General features: G+C 53.3%; 1 protein-coding gene across 1 annotated transcript; it reads left to right on the top strand.

The window, feature by feature from the left end:
• Positions 1 to 3,873: 3,873 nt before the first annotated feature.
• Positions 3,874 to 19,282, top strand: SCNN1G (sodium channel epithelial 1 subunit gamma). Its single transcript, XM_006268422.4, has 12 exons — positions 3,874 to 4,242; positions 5,487 to 5,778; positions 6,491 to 6,684; positions 8,966 to 9,069; positions 9,529 to 9,692; positions 13,386 to 13,484; positions 14,709 to 14,826; positions 15,294 to 15,372; positions 15,465 to 15,522; positions 16,103 to 16,164; positions 16,367 to 16,442; positions 16,982 to 19,282. The coding sequence occupies exons 1-12, from the start codon at positions 3,926 to 3,928 to the stop codon at positions 17,369 to 17,371; spliced, it is 1,953 nt and encodes a 650-aa protein (XP_006268484.1). The 5' UTR covers positions 3,874 to 3,925; the 3' UTR covers positions 17,372 to 19,282.
• Positions 19,283 to 19,648: the final 366 nt, after the last annotated feature.

The following is a 19,648-nucleotide window of genomic DNA, read 5'->3' as shown; positions in this document are numbered from 1 at the left end:
GACATTCGTGGCATTCATTGCTCCGGCATTCGTCGTTGTCATTGATGCGTTTCTCGCTCTAATTTTTCCAGGCCGCCTCGCTGGTAGATTCCTACGTCTTTTCTTTGGCGTCACGATCCGCCAGGCCCATGCCTGGCTTCCCTCCGCGTTCAGGTATTTGCTTTTGGCAGCAGCTCCAGAGCGGCCCGGCGTGTATTTATTAAGCAGGGCGCCGGGTCGAGAGCTCCACCGACGAGCGGGCGCAGCACTCGCCGCTGCCGTAACGACGTGCTAAGTCTGCTCGCGACAGCCCTGATACGAGCCCGTGGTACGAGCCGACCCTTCGCCAGCGCTCGTACCGTCCCAGGACTCCCGGCCTGATCTTACCCCGTTGCACCCCGCGTTGTACGCACATCTGATAGAAAAGAGGTCCTGCCCTTGTGAGTGTGCAGTCCAAACACAGGAGGTAAAGGTGAAGACAAGCAATCAAACCAAGATAAGATCAAGGCAACAGGCATGATATTTGGAATAATAAGTCGCAGTCACATTTTCATTGGAGCGGGGCGAACACATGCTGGGGGCCAGAGGTCTAGAAAAAGGTAATAAAACCACCTAGGACAGAGCGGTGCCACGGGGCCAGGCTCACTCAAAGGAGGCACCAACATGTTTAAACAAACGGGTAACTGGGTCTTTGGTTGCATGGTTACATTCCCACCCAGTGGGCTGGCAATGCAGCCCAGTATAGACCAACTCTGCGCTGGTCAGAGCCCTGTTTACTGGGTATCATCTTGCACTGCTTCTTGGCCTTTTGGCTAAGAACAAGTGTTATTTATATCAACGTCAAGTTATGTAACGTAGCGCGACACAACACAGGACCCACCTTTGGAGGCAGTTCAGCCTTCCTGGTCGTGTGGTTTGCAGACAGGCTTCACTTCACCACGGCGGTGGTTTGTACACGCCTGACACATCGTGACTTTCATACCTCAAGGTACTTTGGTTTGTTGACAGGTTTTGTCACAGTGATTTTACCGCAGCACACCCATGTCTGGCTTTCTGTGGCTTCCTGTAAGTCAGTGCCCTGTGAAGTTTGGCAGTGCTGTGATGCCCCGTGCCTGCGTGCGCCATTGCCCTCTCCCGGCTGGAATCAGAACAGCTCGGCCGTCTGTTAACAACTCTCCTTAGCACGGGTTTCAGAGGAGGCTCCAGTCAGGATTGGGACCCCACTGGGCTAGACTCTCTCCAAACATATTTTATGAGACAGTCCTACTCAGTAAAGTTCGTCTCTGCATTAGGACGTGCTAGGGAAAGCGTGCCCTTAGCTCTTGTGCTTCAGAAGAGGTAGATCTGAGCCCTGACAGGCAGTTCCAAGAAACATCAGAAAGGACCACACTGACAGCTCGGAAGGCCTAACACGCTGGTTTTCAACGTTTTTTCATTTGCAGACCCCTACAGAAATTTGAATGGCGGTGCGGACTGCTTTGAATTGTAACTGTGGGTATTCACATGCTTTTGATTAATCATAGTCATCTTTTGCAACCCCTTTAAACATAGATGGGTCTGCAGACCGCGAGGCGAAAACACTTGGCCTAACAGATCACACAGGACGTGGCCAGTATAAATGTGGGCTTTTGTGCGGTTTGTCCGTCGACCACAGGAGTTCCCTTGCTCTGTTTTCATTTCCAGGCATGTCGTGGGATTTGGACTGTTCTGTGCCTTTGCGCACTGCTGGCTGCGGCCTCTAGCCCGAACAGGTTGGTGAGCATTACCACAGACGTCACATTTTGTTCACGAGTGTTTTCTCCCCCGAAGCCTTACCCACATCTGTTATGTGTTCTACTCCTGTGCAGCCGCGTGGAATAACATGGTGGTTTAATTTTTGTATGCTGATTCTTACACCCAGTCGTAGGTACTGTACTATGCAGGACTCAAGGTGGCATAAGTCAACCCACTGAATCTGTCACTGAAGTGATGCATGATAACAGAGGGGTTCACCTTCATGCCCCCAACTGGGGGGATCTCAGAGTTGGGTTCGGAAGGCAAGTAATGAATCTGGGATATTCACAAATGCCCTTCTCTCTGCTCCATAAAACTCAGGGAAGGGAGGGCAAAGGCTGCATGAAGCCTACAGAGGAGCTTACCAGCCCCAGCCTTAAAGTAAGGGGTGCTCACATGCCAGGGCGATGGTTTCCAGTGCCCGAACCTAAAACAAGCAAAGCTGGGGAGCGCTTCTCTTCCGTGTGCAGGAACTGCACGTCGTGCATCGACATGAGGCTGATCGCCCACTAGAGTCCATTGGTACCTGAACAATTGTCATTTTGGCGCCACGTGGCTCAGCACACCAGCCCTCCGCTGGTAGTGGAGCCTGCAGACACCTCAAGGGTCGTCTCACGCCCTGTCAGCGTGGTAATGGAAGACTTCCAGATACAGCCGATTTCGCACCCTGGGAAGAGCCTCTCCCCATTGGCAGCACCAGTGGAAAACCCTGAAATTCTAGACATGAAGTTGTTTCTAGCTCTGGAGCTCAGTGATGCAAGGCTGCTGAGTCCATGAGCTGGAAGTGACCCAGAACTTCATACAGATCAGACACTCCCTGGGACGCAGGGCTGGCTGCAGAGTGTGGGAGAGGAAAACCATTGCAAGGAAATGAAAAAAGACAATGACTGCTCATCATAGGCAGGGCATGTTTTTTTCCTCAAATGACACAACCACTGCTATTAGCCAAGCCCCACGCCGATGGCACACATGGAAACTCCGCTGACTAAGACAGCGGGAAGCAGTCGGACTGTCAAGGCAAAAGAAAAAGCGTCCTTCTCCACAGCAAGCCCATGATTGGGCTAATGTCTATCAATCTCGCTGCTCACTTGCTTCTCCTCAGGCACCCGTGTGTGACAGAAACCCACACAGGAAGCCAGGAAGATTTGCACCTTATAGATCAACTACATTCGACACACTGGTATAGACATAGCACCACCTTCTGTGCACCTGGAAAGCCTGTGCCATACATATATCATTTAGATAGTCTGTTTGGTGAAAATCTACCCGGCCTGCTGCTTGACTTGAGCCTGACATGGCTGAGTACTGCTCTGGCAAAGACCCACGTGGGATGCGTCCTGGCTGGCGGTCTGCCACCAGCCTGCGGGTCCCTGGGGCAGCAAACAGACTGGCCGTGGGCGGCAGCCGTGCTTTGCTGGTAAAGGGGGCTGAAGGAGGATGGGTGTGGATTGCCCTAGTAGGTGTGATCTCTGACTGGACCTACAGGCGACAAGTGCCCTTCTTCAGGCCGCTGGAAAACCTGATGCCCAAAAGCTTGTCCAGTGGCTCTCCCAGTGAGGCGGTCGGTCCAAGAAAACACGCCACAAAAAATCTATGCCTCCGCCCTACGAGATGGGGTCACACACACAACAGCAAGGAGCGGCTGAGGGAACTGGGCCGGCTGAGTGTGGAGAAGGGCAGACCGAGGGGGCTGAATAGCAGCCTCCGGCCCCCTGCAGAGGATGGCGCTGGGCTGGGCACGCGAAGGGACGAGGAGCAGTGGGCTCGCGCTGCAGCAAGGGGGGTTTAGGCTGGACGGGGGAGAAGTCCAGGGACGAATCATAGAGATCATAGAAAAGGAGGGCTGAAGGGAGCTCAGGAGGTGACATCTAGTCCAACGCCATGGTCCCAGCCAAGGCATTGTGTCGCCCGCCGAGACGGAGCTGTGTGCCCGCAGGAGCTGAGCCGCCGAGGGGCCTTGCCCGGGCCGGCGCTGAGCGGGGCTCCGCCGAGCCCTCCCTGTGCCCGGCAGCAGGCGGCGCTGCGGAGCCGGGGCCGGGCCGGGCCGGGGGCGAGGCCGGGGCGGGGCGGGGCGGGGCGGGCTCGCGGGCAGGTGCGGCGGCCGGAGCGCTGGGCTCGCACTGCATCCCCCGCGCCGCGCCGCACCGCACCGCACCGCACCGCACCGCCAGCCATGGCCGCGGGACGCAAGATCACGGCCAAGATCAAGAAGACGCTGCCGGTGACGGGGCCGCAGGCGCCCACGCTGGGCGAGCTGATGCGCTGGTACTGCCTGAACACCAACACGCACGGCTGCCGCCGCATCGTGGTGTCGCGCGGCCGCCTGCGCCGCCTGCTCTGGATCGCGCTGACGCTCAGCGCCGTGGCGCTCATCCTGTGGCAGTGCGCCGAGCTGGTGCTGGGCTACTACAGCGCCTCCGTGTCCGTCACCGTGCGCTTCCAGAAGCTGCGCTTCCCCGCCGTCACCATCTGCAACATCAACCCCTACAAGTGAGTGCGGACCGCGAGCCAGCGGGGGGGGGCTCCCGCACGCACGCAGCTCCTCCTCGGGCCTCGCCTCGCCTCGCCTCGCCTCGCCTTCCCTCCTCTGCCTTGCCTGTCATCCCACGGGTAGACGGGCTAGCCTCTACTGCGCCGACCCAGCGCTCGGGAGAGTCCTTCCTTGCCCCTCTGCCGAGCTCGCAACTGGACCAGGTCCGGGTCCAGGTGATGTCTTTTATTAGACCAACTAAACAGTCGGGAACAAGTCCTTCCTCTGCCTCCCTGCCGAGCTTGTAATCCGGCCAGGTTCTCTGGGTAGATGCGATGTCTTTTATTAGGCGGGCCAGGGTTTTCCAGTAAATGTGATCTCTTTGATTGGACCGATAATAGGCAGGAAAAAAGTTCTTGGCAAGCCTTCGGGCACAAACACCCTTCCTCAGGCATAGGGAGCCTCCGCTGCTGCGCCGAGTTCTCCACCTGCAATCAGGGGCTTCATCTGTCCTGCGCTGAGGCGAGCTGGATGGATTGAGTGCTTTTAAATCTTTCTACACCTGCACGTCTGTCTCCTGGTCATTTCTCTGCCTTTCCCCCAGCTCCCTCTTCCCAGGAGCGGGGTACTGGGGCAAGACCCCGGGCTCGCTGTCTCAGAGGGACGCAGAAAGGGGCTGTCGGGTTCCCTGCTGCCCACCCGCACTGCCCTCTGCTTCTCCTTCGCTGTTCTCTCTCCCTTTCCTCGTCTCCCTCAGCCGCTCCCGCTCAGATGCAGCGCTTTTGCCCACTGGCGATTTTGCATCTCAGATTGTTGTCTACCCTGTTCCCCGCCGCCAGCTGCTGCACGTTTTTCCGAGGTGAATCCTTTTGCCATTTCCTACCCATCTTACTCATCTCTCTAGTCTTCGCAGTTCCTCCTGCTTTAGCAATAAGTGTAAGACCCGCACTATTTGCTGCTGCTTCTCGTGCTCCTCCAGCTCCGTGACAATGCCTTTAGAGTCCAGATTTTACGGCGACTTCCTCCACAGCTCAGCCTAGCTCTGTTCACAGTTTTTGTCCGTGATCCCACCACGATCCTGATCCTACTCATGCCAGTTCAAAGTACCGTGCCCGTGCTCAGTCTGCCTAGGCAGGGGAGGGAGGAATAGCTGGCTGTCCCCATGCTGAACAGCGGACAGAAAACAGCATTGAGAACTGGAGCAGGAGCTGACACTGGAAGAGCACTGCAAACATTATTTCCTGTCCCCTTCTCCCCAATGCAGGTACAGCGTGATAAAAGAGTACCTGTCTGAGCTGGACAAAGAGACCAGAAGCGCACTGGAGTCTTTATACGGGTTTTCAGAAGGCAAACCCAAGGTCCGCCGGGATGCAGAGGACCGAAATGCGACAGCGTATCAATACCTTGAGAAAGTCCCGCTGCTCCGGTTCGAGGACCTCACTCGGAAAGAAGCCACCGACCTTCACAGTGGGCACAAGCGGAAAATCGAGTCCAACATCTTCCACAAAGGGTCCACGAATATTGGGGATCCACAAAACATGATCGGCTTTCAGCTGGTGAGTGGGTGCGTTGCTGGGCGGGGAGGGCGTATGCTAGAGCCAGCGCCGCACCAAAGTTTGCGGGTGTTGTTTGACCGGCTGATGAGTGCAGCATCTGAGTGGGAGTGAAGCATGGTTTCAGTGAGGCATAAAGGGAACCTTCAGGGCATCTCCTAATCCATCATCCAATCCCTGACACGGGGTGCAACTTAAAATGAGCAAACATCCTTCTGGCTTTTCCTTGAGCATTTCCATTCTGCCAGGTTCCACTCCCTACTGCAACCACGGGGGAGAAAACACCATCTGAAATCTAGCCTCGGTTGCTTCCTTGTTCCTGCCACCCATTACCTTCCCCCCGGAGCACGAAACAGTCACCTCCTAGACCCCCTGTATCAGCTCCACCAGGCAACTGGTTGTGCTTCTGCAGGGCTAAACATACCGAGTCTCTGAAGTGCATCCTCCAAGGAAAAGTTACTTGTTACTTACTCTCAGGTGGGCTACTTTGCTTCCCCATACCTTTCTGGAATGGTTTCCTGTAGGATGCACAGAGCCAAGAGGAACCTCTCTTCCTTGGCTGACACACTCCATACTGCCCCATTCATCTCTTTGCTGCCACTAAACATTTCCTGCGCGAGGGGTATTATAGAGCAATAACCACATTGCAAATGCTTCAATATGATACACCAAATGTTCCCTGCCTGACACTCATTTTCCCTTTTCTAATTATTAGTGTGACCCAAACAACAGCAGCGACTGTGCAGTTTACACATTCAGTTCTGGTGTCAACGCTATTCAAGAATGGTACAAACTGCATTATATGAACATCATGGCACAAATTCCCCTGGAGAGGAAGGTGAATATGGGCTATTCAGCTGATGACCTCCTGCTGACATGTTTCTTTGACGGCCTATCTTGTGACACGAGGTGAGTGCATAAAAATTACTTGCCGGTCTAGCTGCTCGCTGCTAACACTAGATCGTGTGGGAATTACACGTTTGCTATTTGCCAAGTTCAAAGCCCACTGGACATACCCAGTCCAGTGTTTAATTTGCTGGAAATGTAGCTTCTATATAGAAATGTCCTCACGACTCTAATTGCACTAGAAATCTGCAGTAATGATTTCCCTGCAGAATTACACCATGCTTGCAAACTGGAAATGAAACCGACTGCCCTGGCAACCAAACAGAGGCAAAGGAGAAGTGACCCGTTTTCCAAGCTAGAATTTAAAAAAAGTATAATGGAAACAGTGCAGAGAGAGAAAGAGAAACTACAGACTTCAGTCTTCTTTCAGTCTGAATAATGAACGGTAGTTTAATGATGTGATGTTAGTTTGACCTTGCTGTGCTGTTTAATGGTGTTGAATCGGTTCAGCTAAGCGTGCTGTTAAGGTGAAGTGATGGCTGAAGGCAATGGCAAGACGCCATTGACTTCAGGAAACCAGGATCTCACCTTACAGCTTGTAGCTGCGGGAGATGTAAGGATTTTCTAGTGGTGTCAAGTGGATGCATGTGGTCCCCCATACGGGCACTCTTATTTGGAAGTCAAAGTGGCCTTGAAGCACATCAAATGCTCACGGTGTCTGGGCTACAGGGAGGCGGCCACTTTGACTTCCAAATGAGAGCAGCCACATCGAGGGGTCCATGCACTTCAACTCTGAACCGTCCATTAATTAGTCTTTATTGACCAGATTCCCCACCTAGGCAGGGCCACCATCTGTTAAGACGGTTAAGCCAGGTTTCTGCTCCAGACTTGTGTCAAGAGAGCTGTGTCTGGGGTCACACCTCCTTGCGCTCTCCCAACACGTAACTGTGCCAACAGACTCCCCTAGTGTAGACACAGGTACTCCAGCACACCCCCTTTTACAAGACGGCTTGGCTTGGCCTGTAGCACGGGCACTCTCCTTTCTGGTCCAAATCGGAGCTTTGCAGGTGCAGCCACATCTGTGCTAGGAGTGCTTGCCGATGCATTATACTGGTGAAGTGTTGCTGACACAGAGGTCGCCTTAGGCAGCAGTAGCCCCTACTGCTTGTGCTTCTCACATAGGACATTTTGTCACTATAACTATTTTGGGGGGAGGAAGGGTGGTTATATCTTGATAAGACACGAATATGCATGGGGTTACGTAAATGAGGAGATTCAAACTTGCCCTTCGTATCAGAAGTTGAGTCATGCCAGTTCCAAAATCCATTAAGCACTTGCTGTTAGGGCTGTGCAAACACTTGCTTTTCCACTTCAGTAACCAAGCCATTAAAAAAAAAGTTTCAGTTTAAATCAAAACTGAAGTGTAAATGCTGGGATTTCTCTTGGCATTAGGAGCACGATCACTTTGCTTTCTCTTCCCCAAAGCAAAGCAAAAGAACCTGAGCGCCAGGCTTAGGCATCACTCAATGTGCTGCCGCCACTGCCCTCCTTTTACCAGAGTCAGCAGCGAAGGCATTCGCCCAGGCTGGGATTGCAGTCCCTCCTCTGCCTTGAATGAGCATCACCCCTCTCCCAGGGAAATGCCCCAGCTGCCACAAAACACCATGTTCAAGGGAAAGGTTTGCTGTTAACGCCTCCCGTTGATGCTGTTTCACTTTGTATAAAAAGACTTAAATATTTGCTAGACTGGAACCTATACATCCCACCTGCCAGGTGAGAGCCTGAGCCGCCAAGCTAGACGGTCACTCTCACCCTGTGCTGCTAGCTCAATGAACATTATAGTATTTTATACAAAGTGAAACCGTCTCCGGCAGAGGAACTGTGGGAAATTTACTCCCTCAGAAATACCCTGTAACCTGGTGTCGTGGGATTCCCCTGGCAGGGACGAAGTAACAGAGTCAAACCCTGCAAGCAGAGGGTGGAATTGAACCCAGGGCTCCCATATCCCATGTGGAAGCCCCAAACACTGGATGCAAGATGAGCAGCAGCCCTGGCACAACCAACTCCTCTTTTTTTAATCTAGCCCTGGGGGAACAGAGGGGGTGGGAAAAAAAACACAACTCAGCTGAAACAATTTATTGAGTCCAGGACACATTTACACTTAGGGTCAAGATGACCAAAACCAGATTTTCCAGGGGGGAAAAACCCCACGGTCTAGTCCTGCTTGCTCTCCAACATCACCAGAGTTTAGATGCTCAGGCTGGAGAAAGGGTGAGACATTTGCATTGCCACAGGCAGTTAGATTGCAGAACGCAGCATGAACAGCGTCTCTGGTCTCTTTTAGAAACTTCACTCCGTTCTATCACCCGCTGCACGGCAACTGCTACACCTTCAACAGCGGAGAGAATGGGACGATCCTGAGCACCTCCACCGGAGGCAGCGAGTACGGTAAGGGAACTGTGGTAGTAGAAGGCAGGTTGTTCAGTAAAACGTTGATCGTTCTGGTTGTGGGGGGACGGCAGCCGACACGGGCATGAGATGCGTAACCTGACTGGCCGGGTTCAAGCAAGTTCTTCTCCAGGCTACCGCCAAAGAATAAAGAGGTGGCATCATTGCATCACCAGCATGTTCCATCTGAAATCATTCCTCCCTGTTATATAACTTTTAATGGGTATTCAGTAACCACCTCGACTGGTACTGTTGTTACTCGTGCTGGATGCTGTCAGAAGCTGATAATAGCTGCAGCTGTGCTTGGCCTGGCGTTAATACACCCAACTGGTATCTTAACAATTGCACTTAATGACTGCACTGCTCTCCCTGCCTCGTCCCTGGAGAAAGAGCTCTAGCTTATAGGATCATAGAGATCAAGATATCCTAGACTAAGTATGCTATTGCTCTGTTCTGCAGGATTACAGGTTGTCCTTTACATAGAGGAAGCAGATTACAATCCCTTCTTGGTGACATCAACTGGGGCCAAGATCATCATCCACGACCAAAATGAATATCCCTTCATTGAAGATATCGGCACAGAGATCGAGACGGCGACTGCCACCTCCATAGGGATGCATTTTGTGAGTGACTATGATCTTGCTCCCCGGGCATGCAGCTTTCAGATACCAATGCCATGTGTGAGAGACAGGCCCAAATGAATGTGGCATAGCCACGAGTGTCAGCACAGAGGTAGAGAGGTGCATTTACACCCTGGGTCTGGAGATCTGATACTCGAGGCCAGAGGGGAATAAGCAGCATTTATACGCACTGGCAGTTTTCTGAACCCTGCCTTATTGCTCACACAGGATGGTTGGAGAGCCAGCCCTCCAGGAGTCCCACACCCACCAGGGTTCTGTGTGCACCCCACCATGGATTGCTTAAGGACTTGGTTTTCTATAGCAAAAAATCTAGCCCCCATCAGACAGTAGCACACACCCTTTGCTGTAGCACAGTACAGACACAGCTGTGGCTGAGGCAGGTTTGAGCTAGGCACAGCAGATGTGTCGGACTGTGTTATAGCCAGGTCCAAACAGCACAAGCCATGCATGGCTGCTTTGGTGGGGTAGACAGGTCCTGCGCTCGCTTATTGTCTCACTCTCCTGGCTGTGAAGACCCTTCTGGGTGCTGCCTTTGCACTGACATGAGCATTTAGCCAGGGTGGGGGGCATCAGTGCAGTGCTAGAGGATGGCAGAAGTGCAAACCAAGCCTTGTGACCCAAGGGGTTTCTGCTGAGCTGCTGGGATGACAAAGTTGAGTAATACAAACTTCCCCAGCACCTGGATGGGCAGTGAAGTCAGGATTGTTAGGCTGGCTGTATCAGAAACACCAGCTAAACTGCTCGTTTGGCGTGGCTGGGTGTGCCACATCCCAAACCTCCCTGCATTAGAAAGGACACCAGGAGTCAGGCTGACTGTTTCAAATGTGCTATCAGCCAGCTGTGTGGAGAGCCCACACCAGCTATCAACTTTAAAAGAGCAGGAGAAAGCCATGTTTATATTGCCTTTCAGAGGAGGAGGAGGAGGATTCAATGAGGCTAGTGGATTTTCGGGTGGAGCCAAGCTTGGGCCATCAGCAGCAGGGTGTTTACATCTGTAGATGCTCAGGGCCTGTCTGCATTACAGGCTGGCTGGTGGCCCTGGGACAGATAGCAGGAGGCTTTCTGCTACCCCTCTTCTTATACCACTCCCTGGGGGGAGCAGGAGTCCTCTTCTGCCAGCACAGCCAGTCACACCCCTGCCCAACACAGTCTACATTACAAGTTCTCTGGCTTATCGCTCTCCAAACCCAGCCTTGGGTCCACGGCCCTGTTTGCTGCCTACCAGATAAGACCTCCCATCTGTGCGAATCACTAGTAAAGCTCTACCAGGACAGCTAGTCATCGCTGAAAGGCATTGTTCACCTGGCATTCCCCAAAGCTAGTGCTGGGCATCTGTTGGCATCAGCAGCCCCTAGTCAGGACATGGCACTCAGCAAAAAAACAATGGTCGTTCAGACAGAAAAAACTGAGGCCATGCAAGCCTGAGATTCTTCCCAGTAACTGATACAAAATAGATGCAAAAACATTCTGAATCTTTAGGTGATTAACATCGTGGCACCCTAAAAAAAGATCATCTCATGCAGTAGAAAGCATTAGGGGGAAGCACATTTGTCAGGTAGGACTAAAGAGATTTGGCACCCATGGATGGCCCGACTGCATCCAGGAATGGTCTCTCACATGGAAGCGTGGGCTTCTAGACACACAGCAGATGCACATGCGTTTCTGTTGGCACACAGAAGTACGCCAACAGAACAGTTAGAACCCAAACAGAGGGCAACTGCAGCTCTTACTAAAGCTGCTGAGCTGCATCACACACAAGGCACTCTCCTGTCATCGCAGCCAGAGTTATTAGACATCAGTATTTCTGTCATAAAAGCGCTGTGCATAATACTTGCATGCAAAAATGATAGTGCCTAACAAAAAAACGTATCCTCAGTTGTCTTGCTTTCATAGTCGAGCACCTTTGGCAGGTCCACAACAGCAGGCCCATTGCAGAACTAGTGGATAATTTAAACAGCATGCAGGTAGGGGGAAGGGCAGGCCAAGGTCTGAGCATGTGCTGCTGAACTATGGCCTTCCTTGCAGTTCAGAAATGTATTCTTGGATGTTATGTAACAGTTACCATAGGTGAGACAGGCCAGCGGGTAGTGGAAGGATCAGTGGACGCAAGAGATTTGGGGAGGTAAGCGAGATGCTTAGGTGCACCTGAGGCTCATCTCAGAAGCTACCAAACACTTTTAACTTCTATGGACCCGTCACTATAGAGCCCTTGATTCCAGGTAGAGAGGACAACGTAGGAGAAGGCATGAATGGCTAAGGGGGTGAAGAACTGAGACAGCTTCTAGCGGCTTTAACCATAGTTAGGGTAAGAAAACCAAGCCAAACCCCCTGGAAGCTGTGGTAAGGTCCCTGCACCATGCATTTCCTTGTGACAGGACATACAGTTTTCCTAGCAGTGCTGTGTGCCCCTCCAGTCACTTGTGACCTAGCCAGCAAAGCCACGCATTACGGACATCCCAGACCCACTGCCACGGCGCCAGAGACTGAACTCCCAGCCCCAGAGCCAAGGCAAGGAAGGGATCTTTCCCATCTGGGCTTCATTCCCAGCCCAGCGGTTGTTGGTCCATCAACCCACTCTCCTTCACAGGCGAGCTAGCACCCCCCTCACCCTGGCCCGGATTACCAATCACCCTCCAGGTCCACACTAGGTGAGACCTTTCCTGCAGCCAGGCTTTTACCCTGCAGCAAGGACCAAAAGTTTCTGCTCTCTCCCACCCAGCTGATCAGGGTCTCTCCTTTAGCCTCTTCTCCCAGGCCTCAGGTGCAGCAAGCAAGTGGGGCTGATAGTGCTGACAGCGGTTTATTAACCCTGTCCAGCCTGGGGGGGCTTGCACACCCCATCACCAAGACAAGACCTGTTTAAAGTCAATGATCAGTACAGTCCAGATGTTGCACACAAGCAGATTTGTCAATATTTCTGACCTAGACATGGACTCAGTGGCATAACTGCATTAGGAATGTGGCCTGTAATCCAGGAGGGTGCATCCCGTTGGTACAGGTGGGCAGAGTTCCCTATAAAAATGACAGGCGACTATTACAAATCCACTGCCATATCGAGGACCTGCCTGAAGAGCCCAGCACTGACCGTGAGAGGCTTGGATTTCAGAGTGTGCCTGAGGACATTACAGAAGCTATGCTGCTCTTTCATAACTTGGGGATTATACCTGCCAGGTTTCTAAACAGGCAGCTTCTGTGGTAAGCACAGCTAGTTGTACAGATGTAGGAAGCAGAAGGAAGATGCAGCGTCTCACTGGTCCCATAATTTAGTTATGTGGGTTTTGCCCAATCACTGCTGTGTCAGTAAGTCCAGCCATAATCCTTTGCAGTGCCCAGGTACCAGGCTCGCTGGCACCTTCACCAGCAAAGTTAAACAAAGGAAAGCCTCACCTCTGATACTACACTGTGCCAGCATCCACCCTCACACATCCGTAACACCCATCTCTACAGGTGTGTGGGGAACGGACAGCTACAGCCTTACCCATTTGGCAAGTTATTAAGAGGCCCCAGAATATTTCAGTGAAGCAACAAAAGGCAAATCATGGTTCAGACCTGCCCCATCCTTGTTACAGTTTAAACGGCAATCCCTGGGTATCAGCAAAGTGGTACTCGGTGGTCTCTGTCCTTCAGCTCATTTGTGCTCTCTCAAATCAACATCTGCTCTTCTCTGGGTTTCAGACAGAGTCTCGCAAGCTCAGTGAACCATACAGCGACTGCACAGAGAGTGGCGCGGATATAAATGTGGAAAACCTCTACAACAAGACCTACTCTCTCCAGGTAAGGCTCTGTTACATTTGATTTGTCAAGTATTTGGGCGTGACATGTATAAACAGCTCTGCAGCACTCTACCGTGATACCCCAAGACCTGCAATGGCTTTAGCATAGGATAAAGTGTCTTGGATCATTGCTGTCAAGTATGAGAGTACTTTGTAAGTCAGGACTATTCCCAAGCAGGTGAAGGTTGAAGTTGCCTTGGGGATTTTTGTCAGATAAAGAAAGAATGAACTCATCAGGCGCTTTTCTGGGACTGCTGGACTAGCAAATCCCAGCTGAGCAAATGTTGAAGCTTATTAGCCCTTGAAGCCAGAAATTGTGACCTGTAGGACTCCAGAAATAACTGATACCATCTAATCAGTGTCTGACTAGCAGGATGCTTGCTGATTTAATTTTCCATTAATTTTGCATAGCTTCTTTAATTGGTTCCTCCTCGAGGGTGCCAGTCATTCTCCACTGCAAGGGCTATAATTCCAATTGCTCTTGTATTACCTGCTGCTTGTAAATCCAGAGCCGAGGGGCTAATTTTCATTTTAATGACTATTAACAATGCGGCCTCCTGTGATGGGGGGGACAGACAGGGTCAGACAGACGGCCCCTGGGCTCCCAGTAGGATTAGTTCACTACAGCACGGACCCCTGCACACAGTGGGAAGCTCGGTGCCTACCTACAGAAAATTCGAAGTGCTGTAGTCAGCAATGCCCCTGAAACAGAGCAGCAAGTCTGCTAGTCCTGGGAAATGCCATTTGCTAAACAGGCATCAGCAGAAACGGGCAGAATCTGCTGACATTTTCTGCTGACCTCCGCTCCCTTGCTGCCTGCTCTCAGACTCCAACGCAGGGCAGCTCGAGGGTGGGTGGCTCAAGACGCGTGCGGAAGACTTTGAAGGCAGGGGAGGAAATAAGGGTAACACGGAGGCTGCCCGCAACAAGAGAAAGCGTCTTTATTTCTGGCCCAGCTTTTCTCTGCTGCTCAGCTCCCCCCGTGTCATTGTTTTAGACGCAGCCAGCAGCGGGCCCGGTCAGCCGGTACGATGGGGTTTCTGCCCTCGGTTACTCTCAACACGCCGAGGGGGGATAGAGAATCAGGGTCTGGATCCTGTGGCTGCCGCAGCACCAACCTTGTGTGCATGGAGCAGAAAGGGGGTTGCACACAGGGCTCGGGGCCTCGTTGCCCAGTTGTCGACTCCTGGAAACTCAGCGGTGGGATTTTTTTCCCCCCTTACAGATTTGCCTTCACTCCTGCTTCCAGAAGGCCATGGTGGATCACTGCGGCTGTGCCCAGTATGCCCAGCCCTTGCCTGCTGGGGCCGAGTACTGCAACTACAAGAAACATCCCAGCTGGAGTAAGTTCTTAAGAGCATGAGCAACCCACCCACACAGGCTCCTTTCCAGCCCAGCTGCAGCCAGCAAATGCCCCTGACAGGCACATCCCAGCTCAGCAGACCCCCACACAAGCCCTCGGAGCAGTAGGAAACAGCAAGCTGCCTCAGACTTACACAGGCTACACTGATTATCCTTTCATTGCTGAGCCTGGAAGCTCATGCCGAGCTTGTCCCTGAACCTCGCTAAGGGCTTATTAATAATTGGTATTACAGTAGCATTCAGAGGCCCCACCTCAGTTTGAGGTTGGTTGTGCAAGGAAAGTATTGGAGCAGAGACTCAAAGGGGCCTGAGGGGACCTGCCCAAGGTCACACAGCTGAGGCAGTAAGGCCAAGGTAGATCTTCAATCTAAGCCCCATCCTAGCAGTCACCCCACGGCCAGGCTTCCTCGTGTCCTCCTGAGACTCTGACCCTGGGCTCTCTTTCCAGTGTACTGCTACTATAAGTTGCACGAGAAGTTTGTGAAGGAGCAGCTGGACTGTCAGCAGAAGTGCAAAGAAGCCTGCAGGTATGTCCCACCACAAACCAGGCAGGAAATATAAAACTTCCGCAGGCAAGAATTCAGACTTGTGGCTCACACAATGCTTCTTCTCTTCCTAGCTTTAAGGAGTGGGCGCTCACCACCAGCATAGCCCAGTGGCCATCCACCGCTTCGGAGGTAAGTCCCAGTTGTACTCAGCTGTGATGCCGTGAGGGTAATAGGGGCTGCTTCCAGCATGGCCAGCATTGTCTTGTGCCTCACACCCCGAGAGCTCTGCCAGGCTGGCACGCTCTCTTCCGGCCAGGGCTGCTAATGGTGCCGTTCCACATCCTCCAGAGGTTCACAGCCCCCTCCAGGATGGTGGGAACAGCCTAGATTTTGCATGGTGGGGAGGCAGGTTACATAGAGAGAATGGCAAGTCAGAATGAAAGGGGAGGGAAGAAGCCTTGCAGCCCCCACAGTGCCAGGTAGACCCTGGGGTGCAGCCTCTGAAGTGAGGCACCTTTAGAGCAGCCCGTGGTGCTTCTACCTGCAGTGCACAAGGCCTCCAGGCCCAGCGGCAAGGACAATATTCCCACCCAGACAGCTGCCCACCTGAACTGCCACCTTGCCCTTGGGTCCTGGCCACCCCTCGCACCAGGCATTCTGGTCCGACCGGGAATCCCGATCCGAATGAAGCGGGCATGAGGTAGGCTCTAGCCCCTGGGGCCACCACTCCGGTGCTCACGGCTGCTGCTTTGTGCTCTTATTTTCTCAGGACTGGATGCTCCGGGTCCTCTCTTGGGACAAAGGGCAGAAAATCAACAAGATGTTAAAGAAGTAAGTTTCTCCCTGGGTGTTCTTAGCCTGTGTCTCCAGCTCAGATACAATCTCTGCAGCCCTAATGACAGCAATTGGAAAAATAGTTCTCTTGGACTGGCCTGGCCCTACTTGTCCAACTGGTTATTTAAATAATTTTTCAGCGCGTCTCATGTTATAGTTTTACTAACGCCTGGATCTGCTCCCTCCTCTCCCTTTTCAGAACGGACCTCGCAAACCTGATGGTGTTTTACAAAGACCTGAACAAGAGATTCATTTCTGAGAATCCTGCCAACAGCGTAAGTACGACTCAGTTCAGCGCTGGTGGAAGCTGCTCCAAAGCCCCAAGATGTGCCTGGCACAGGCGGTGGCAGGACAAGGGTTCCCACGAGGTGCCTTCCAGTGAGCCCGCCGTCCTGCCCTTTGGCAACCGTCCCCAGGCTTGTGAGGGCGTTCAGTCCGAGCCGCAGAGCAGTGGGGCTGGAAGGGACCTCCAGAAGTCACCTAGTCCAACCACTGCCTGAGGCAGAACCATCTCATGCAGTCTCCAAAACCCATTTGGTCCTTGTCCTCCTTGACGTGGGCACCTCTCTGCTATCAGCTGCCCCAAAACAAGGCTTAAGAGACATTTCCATGTAAATACTGGCTTCTATGTCTGGAGCAAGAGTGGAGTTGTCAGGAAATAGAGACTGGCCCACGCCGTTGTGCCCTCCCTTAGCGATCAGTTTTCCCTCTCGGGCAGGCAGCCCTCGTTGTCTGGCCTGCTGTGCCCCCTGTGACCACCCCTGCTGCTGTTCCCGGCAAGCTCCAAATAACCTTGTGCTCCCTCCTACTCCAGATTGTCATTCTGCTTTCCAACTTCGGGGGCCAGCTGGGCCTGTGGATGAGCTGCTCCGTGGTGTGTGTCATTGAGATTGTCGAGGTTTTCTTCATTGACTCTCTCTCCATCATCATGCGGCGCCGCTGGCAGAAGACAAAGAAATGGTGGAATTCCCGAAAGGCCAAGCAGAGCCGGGCACCTGCCCCGGGGACCGGGCCAGGCAAGCAAGGCCACGACAACCCTGCGTGCATCGACGAGGACTTGCCCACCTTTAACACTGCCCTTCGCTTGCCACTGCCCCAGGAAAATCACTTGCCCAGGACTCCCCCACCCAACTACAGCACTTTACGGCTAGACACCACATTTACAGAACAGCTGCCTGACACACTAGAGACCGAGAGCCGCTGAGGCAGTATTGATCTCCTCGTGTCGGTGCCAAAGACAGTGGGCGTGTGCCCCAGGAGCCACGGGCATGCATCTGGGGGTTTGCCCTTGGGGGTGGATGGTGTTTGGAGCTTTCTGGTAAAAGCATCCCTGAGCAAGCACCAGGCACGAGGGCTTGGCCGGAGGGCACGGCAGGCCTGGCATCTCCAGCAGCAAAGAGCTTGTGTCTTCACGAAGACAATGACAAACATTGTGGACAAGCTGCACATCGTTCACCCATCTGGTGCTAATGCTGTGACTGCTCGCGCCTCCGCATCGGCATCCCAGTGCACGGGCCAGGCCAGGCCTTAGGGGAGGCCAGAGCCCATTGCTGGGAGAGAGGGAGGGTTGGGAGGAGAGTGACTTCCACCCAGATGCCCCGTGCTGCGAGGGGAAAGGAAACGGCGGCGTTAATCTGTAACCCCTTCCACTCAAGGCCTTACTGGCAGCATGGCTCCTGGTCCAGGGTGGAGAACTTTAAAGCCAAAAGAACCACTCCCAGAGCAAGTTATTACCCCATTGGGGTAAGGGAGCTGAAGTCAGTCCCAAAATGGTCTTTTCCAGTGTCCGAAAGTGAAGGCAGAACAACGAGTCTCGTCTCTACTAGGGGAGGCCTGTCTTCACACAGCCCAGCCAGCTGCTCCTGTACCCACAGGATCTCATGTGAGCTGTGCAGGCGCTGGGAGCCCTTGCAGCCCCCTTCTCACAGTCATTTCAGTCATGGCCCAAGACCCCTGGCCTGAGACTGCCATTCAAATATCGCCCCAGCGCTAGCACGGTCTATTCCAACACCCGGAGCGTGGCGCATCGCCAGGGCTGGGAGGGAGAAGAAATCCCCTCCCCCAGGGCAGTGATAACAAATCCCCCGTCCCCGTCCCCATCCCCAGCAGTTAGCACACCCACTGCTCTGACGTCCCTGCAGCCAGGTGTGACGGGAAGAGCAGACAGAAGATGCACTGATCCCAAATTCCAGCTGTGGCCCCCCCACTGCAGAAAGGAAGTGGACACATTGGAGAGAGTCCAGCCAAAGGCAATGACAATGGTTGTGGGCTGGGGACAGGACTGGCGAGGAAAGGCTGAGGGAACTGGGCTGATTGAGTCTGGAGAAGAGAAGACCGAGGGGGATTGAATAGCCGCCTTCACCTCCCTGCCGGGATCTGCAAAGAGGATGGTGCTGGGCTGGTCTCGGTGGGGGCAGAGGGCAGGACAAGGAGCAATGGGCTTAAGCTGCAGCAAGGGAGGTTGAGGTTGGATGTTAGGAAAAGCTCTCTCATGAGGAGGGTGGTAAAGCACTGGAACAGGCTGCCCAGAGAGGTGGGAGAGTCTCCACCCTTGGAGGTGTTGAAGACCCGAGTACACAAAGCCTTGGCTGGGATGATGTAGTCGGGGCTGGTCCTGCTTGGAGCAGGGGTTGGACTAAATGCGACCTCCTGAGCTCCCTGCCAACCTGAATTTCCTATGATTGTATGAATGCCCCGTGCACTAGTACCACCACAGCCCAGACCCTCTCGGCCTCCAGCCCACCGAGACAGTCCCTGGATTTCAAAACAGCTGCTGAAAGTGTCACTGCTCGTACCTCTCGTGGACCCCAGGCCACGTGCACGGAAATGCTACTTTAGGATGCGTGGACTCGCCCCCACAGCTCAGCCCCTCTTCCCAGCCAGCTCTGCTATGGCCTTCCTGTAGCCGATTAGGGCAGGCCGTGCAGATGGCAAAGACAGGCCCTTCGTGTGCTTGTGGGACCGGCTGTTGGAGACGGTCTGCGTTTATACACTGATCATCTATGTTAAACAGGGAGAGCAAAGAGCCACGTGCCCGAGTGTGCAATAAAATGTATCTTATTTTAACTGAATATTTAACAGCACAAAGGCTGGAAATAAAGATATATTTTTTGAATACGCTGTCCTTAATCACTGGGCGTTGCCTTTGCCCACCGTCCCAAGGCAGAGGTGAGGCCTGTCTGCCACAAGCGCAGCTCAGGACCAGGTCACTAGGCTCTGGCCACGGTCACACTTGCATCTCGCTGCAGCTCTGAGTCCATGTTTGCAGCCACAAGCACGCGTGCACCTCGCGTGTACTCTGCAGTCGAGACACTGTTGGGTTGTATCATCACAGCCAGGCTTGGGGATAAGCGTCCTGCATCCAGCCCCGGTCCAGGGTTTTGCCACCCTGCTCCCAGCGGTTTGGCGCTGCCTCTTCCAGGATTTCTGCTGGAAGACCACGGGACGGCGGGGCTTGAGGACTGGCAATTGCTGCCACGAT

The sequence above is a fragment of the Alligator mississippiensis genome, chromosome 13, assembly GCF_030867095.1.
Source record: "Alligator mississippiensis isolate rAllMis1 chromosome 13, rAllMis1, whole genome shotgun sequence".
NCBI classification, from domain to species: Eukaryota; Metazoa; Chordata; order Crocodylia; family Alligatoridae; genus Alligator; species Alligator mississippiensis.
The sequence above is the reverse complement of the archived record's forward strand: the minus strand, read 5'-3'. Positions and strand labels throughout refer to the sequence as shown.

What these genes read in the sequence shown, in the direction of transcription:
- SCNN1G (XM_006268422.4), top strand. Translation starts at nt 3,926, where the DNA reads ATGGCCGCGGGACGCAAGATCACGGCCAAGATCAAGAAGACGCTGCCG. An exon ending in ACATGATCGGCTTTCAGCTG is followed by an intron (nt 5,779 to 6,490) that starts GTGAGTGGGTGC and finishes TCTAATTATTAG; the next exon opens with TGTGACCCAAACAACAGCAG. An exon ending in CAAGAAACATCCCAGCTGGA is followed by an intron (nt 14,827 to 15,293) that starts GTAAGTTCTTAA and finishes CTCTCTTTCCAG; the next exon opens with TGTACTGCTACTATAAGTTG.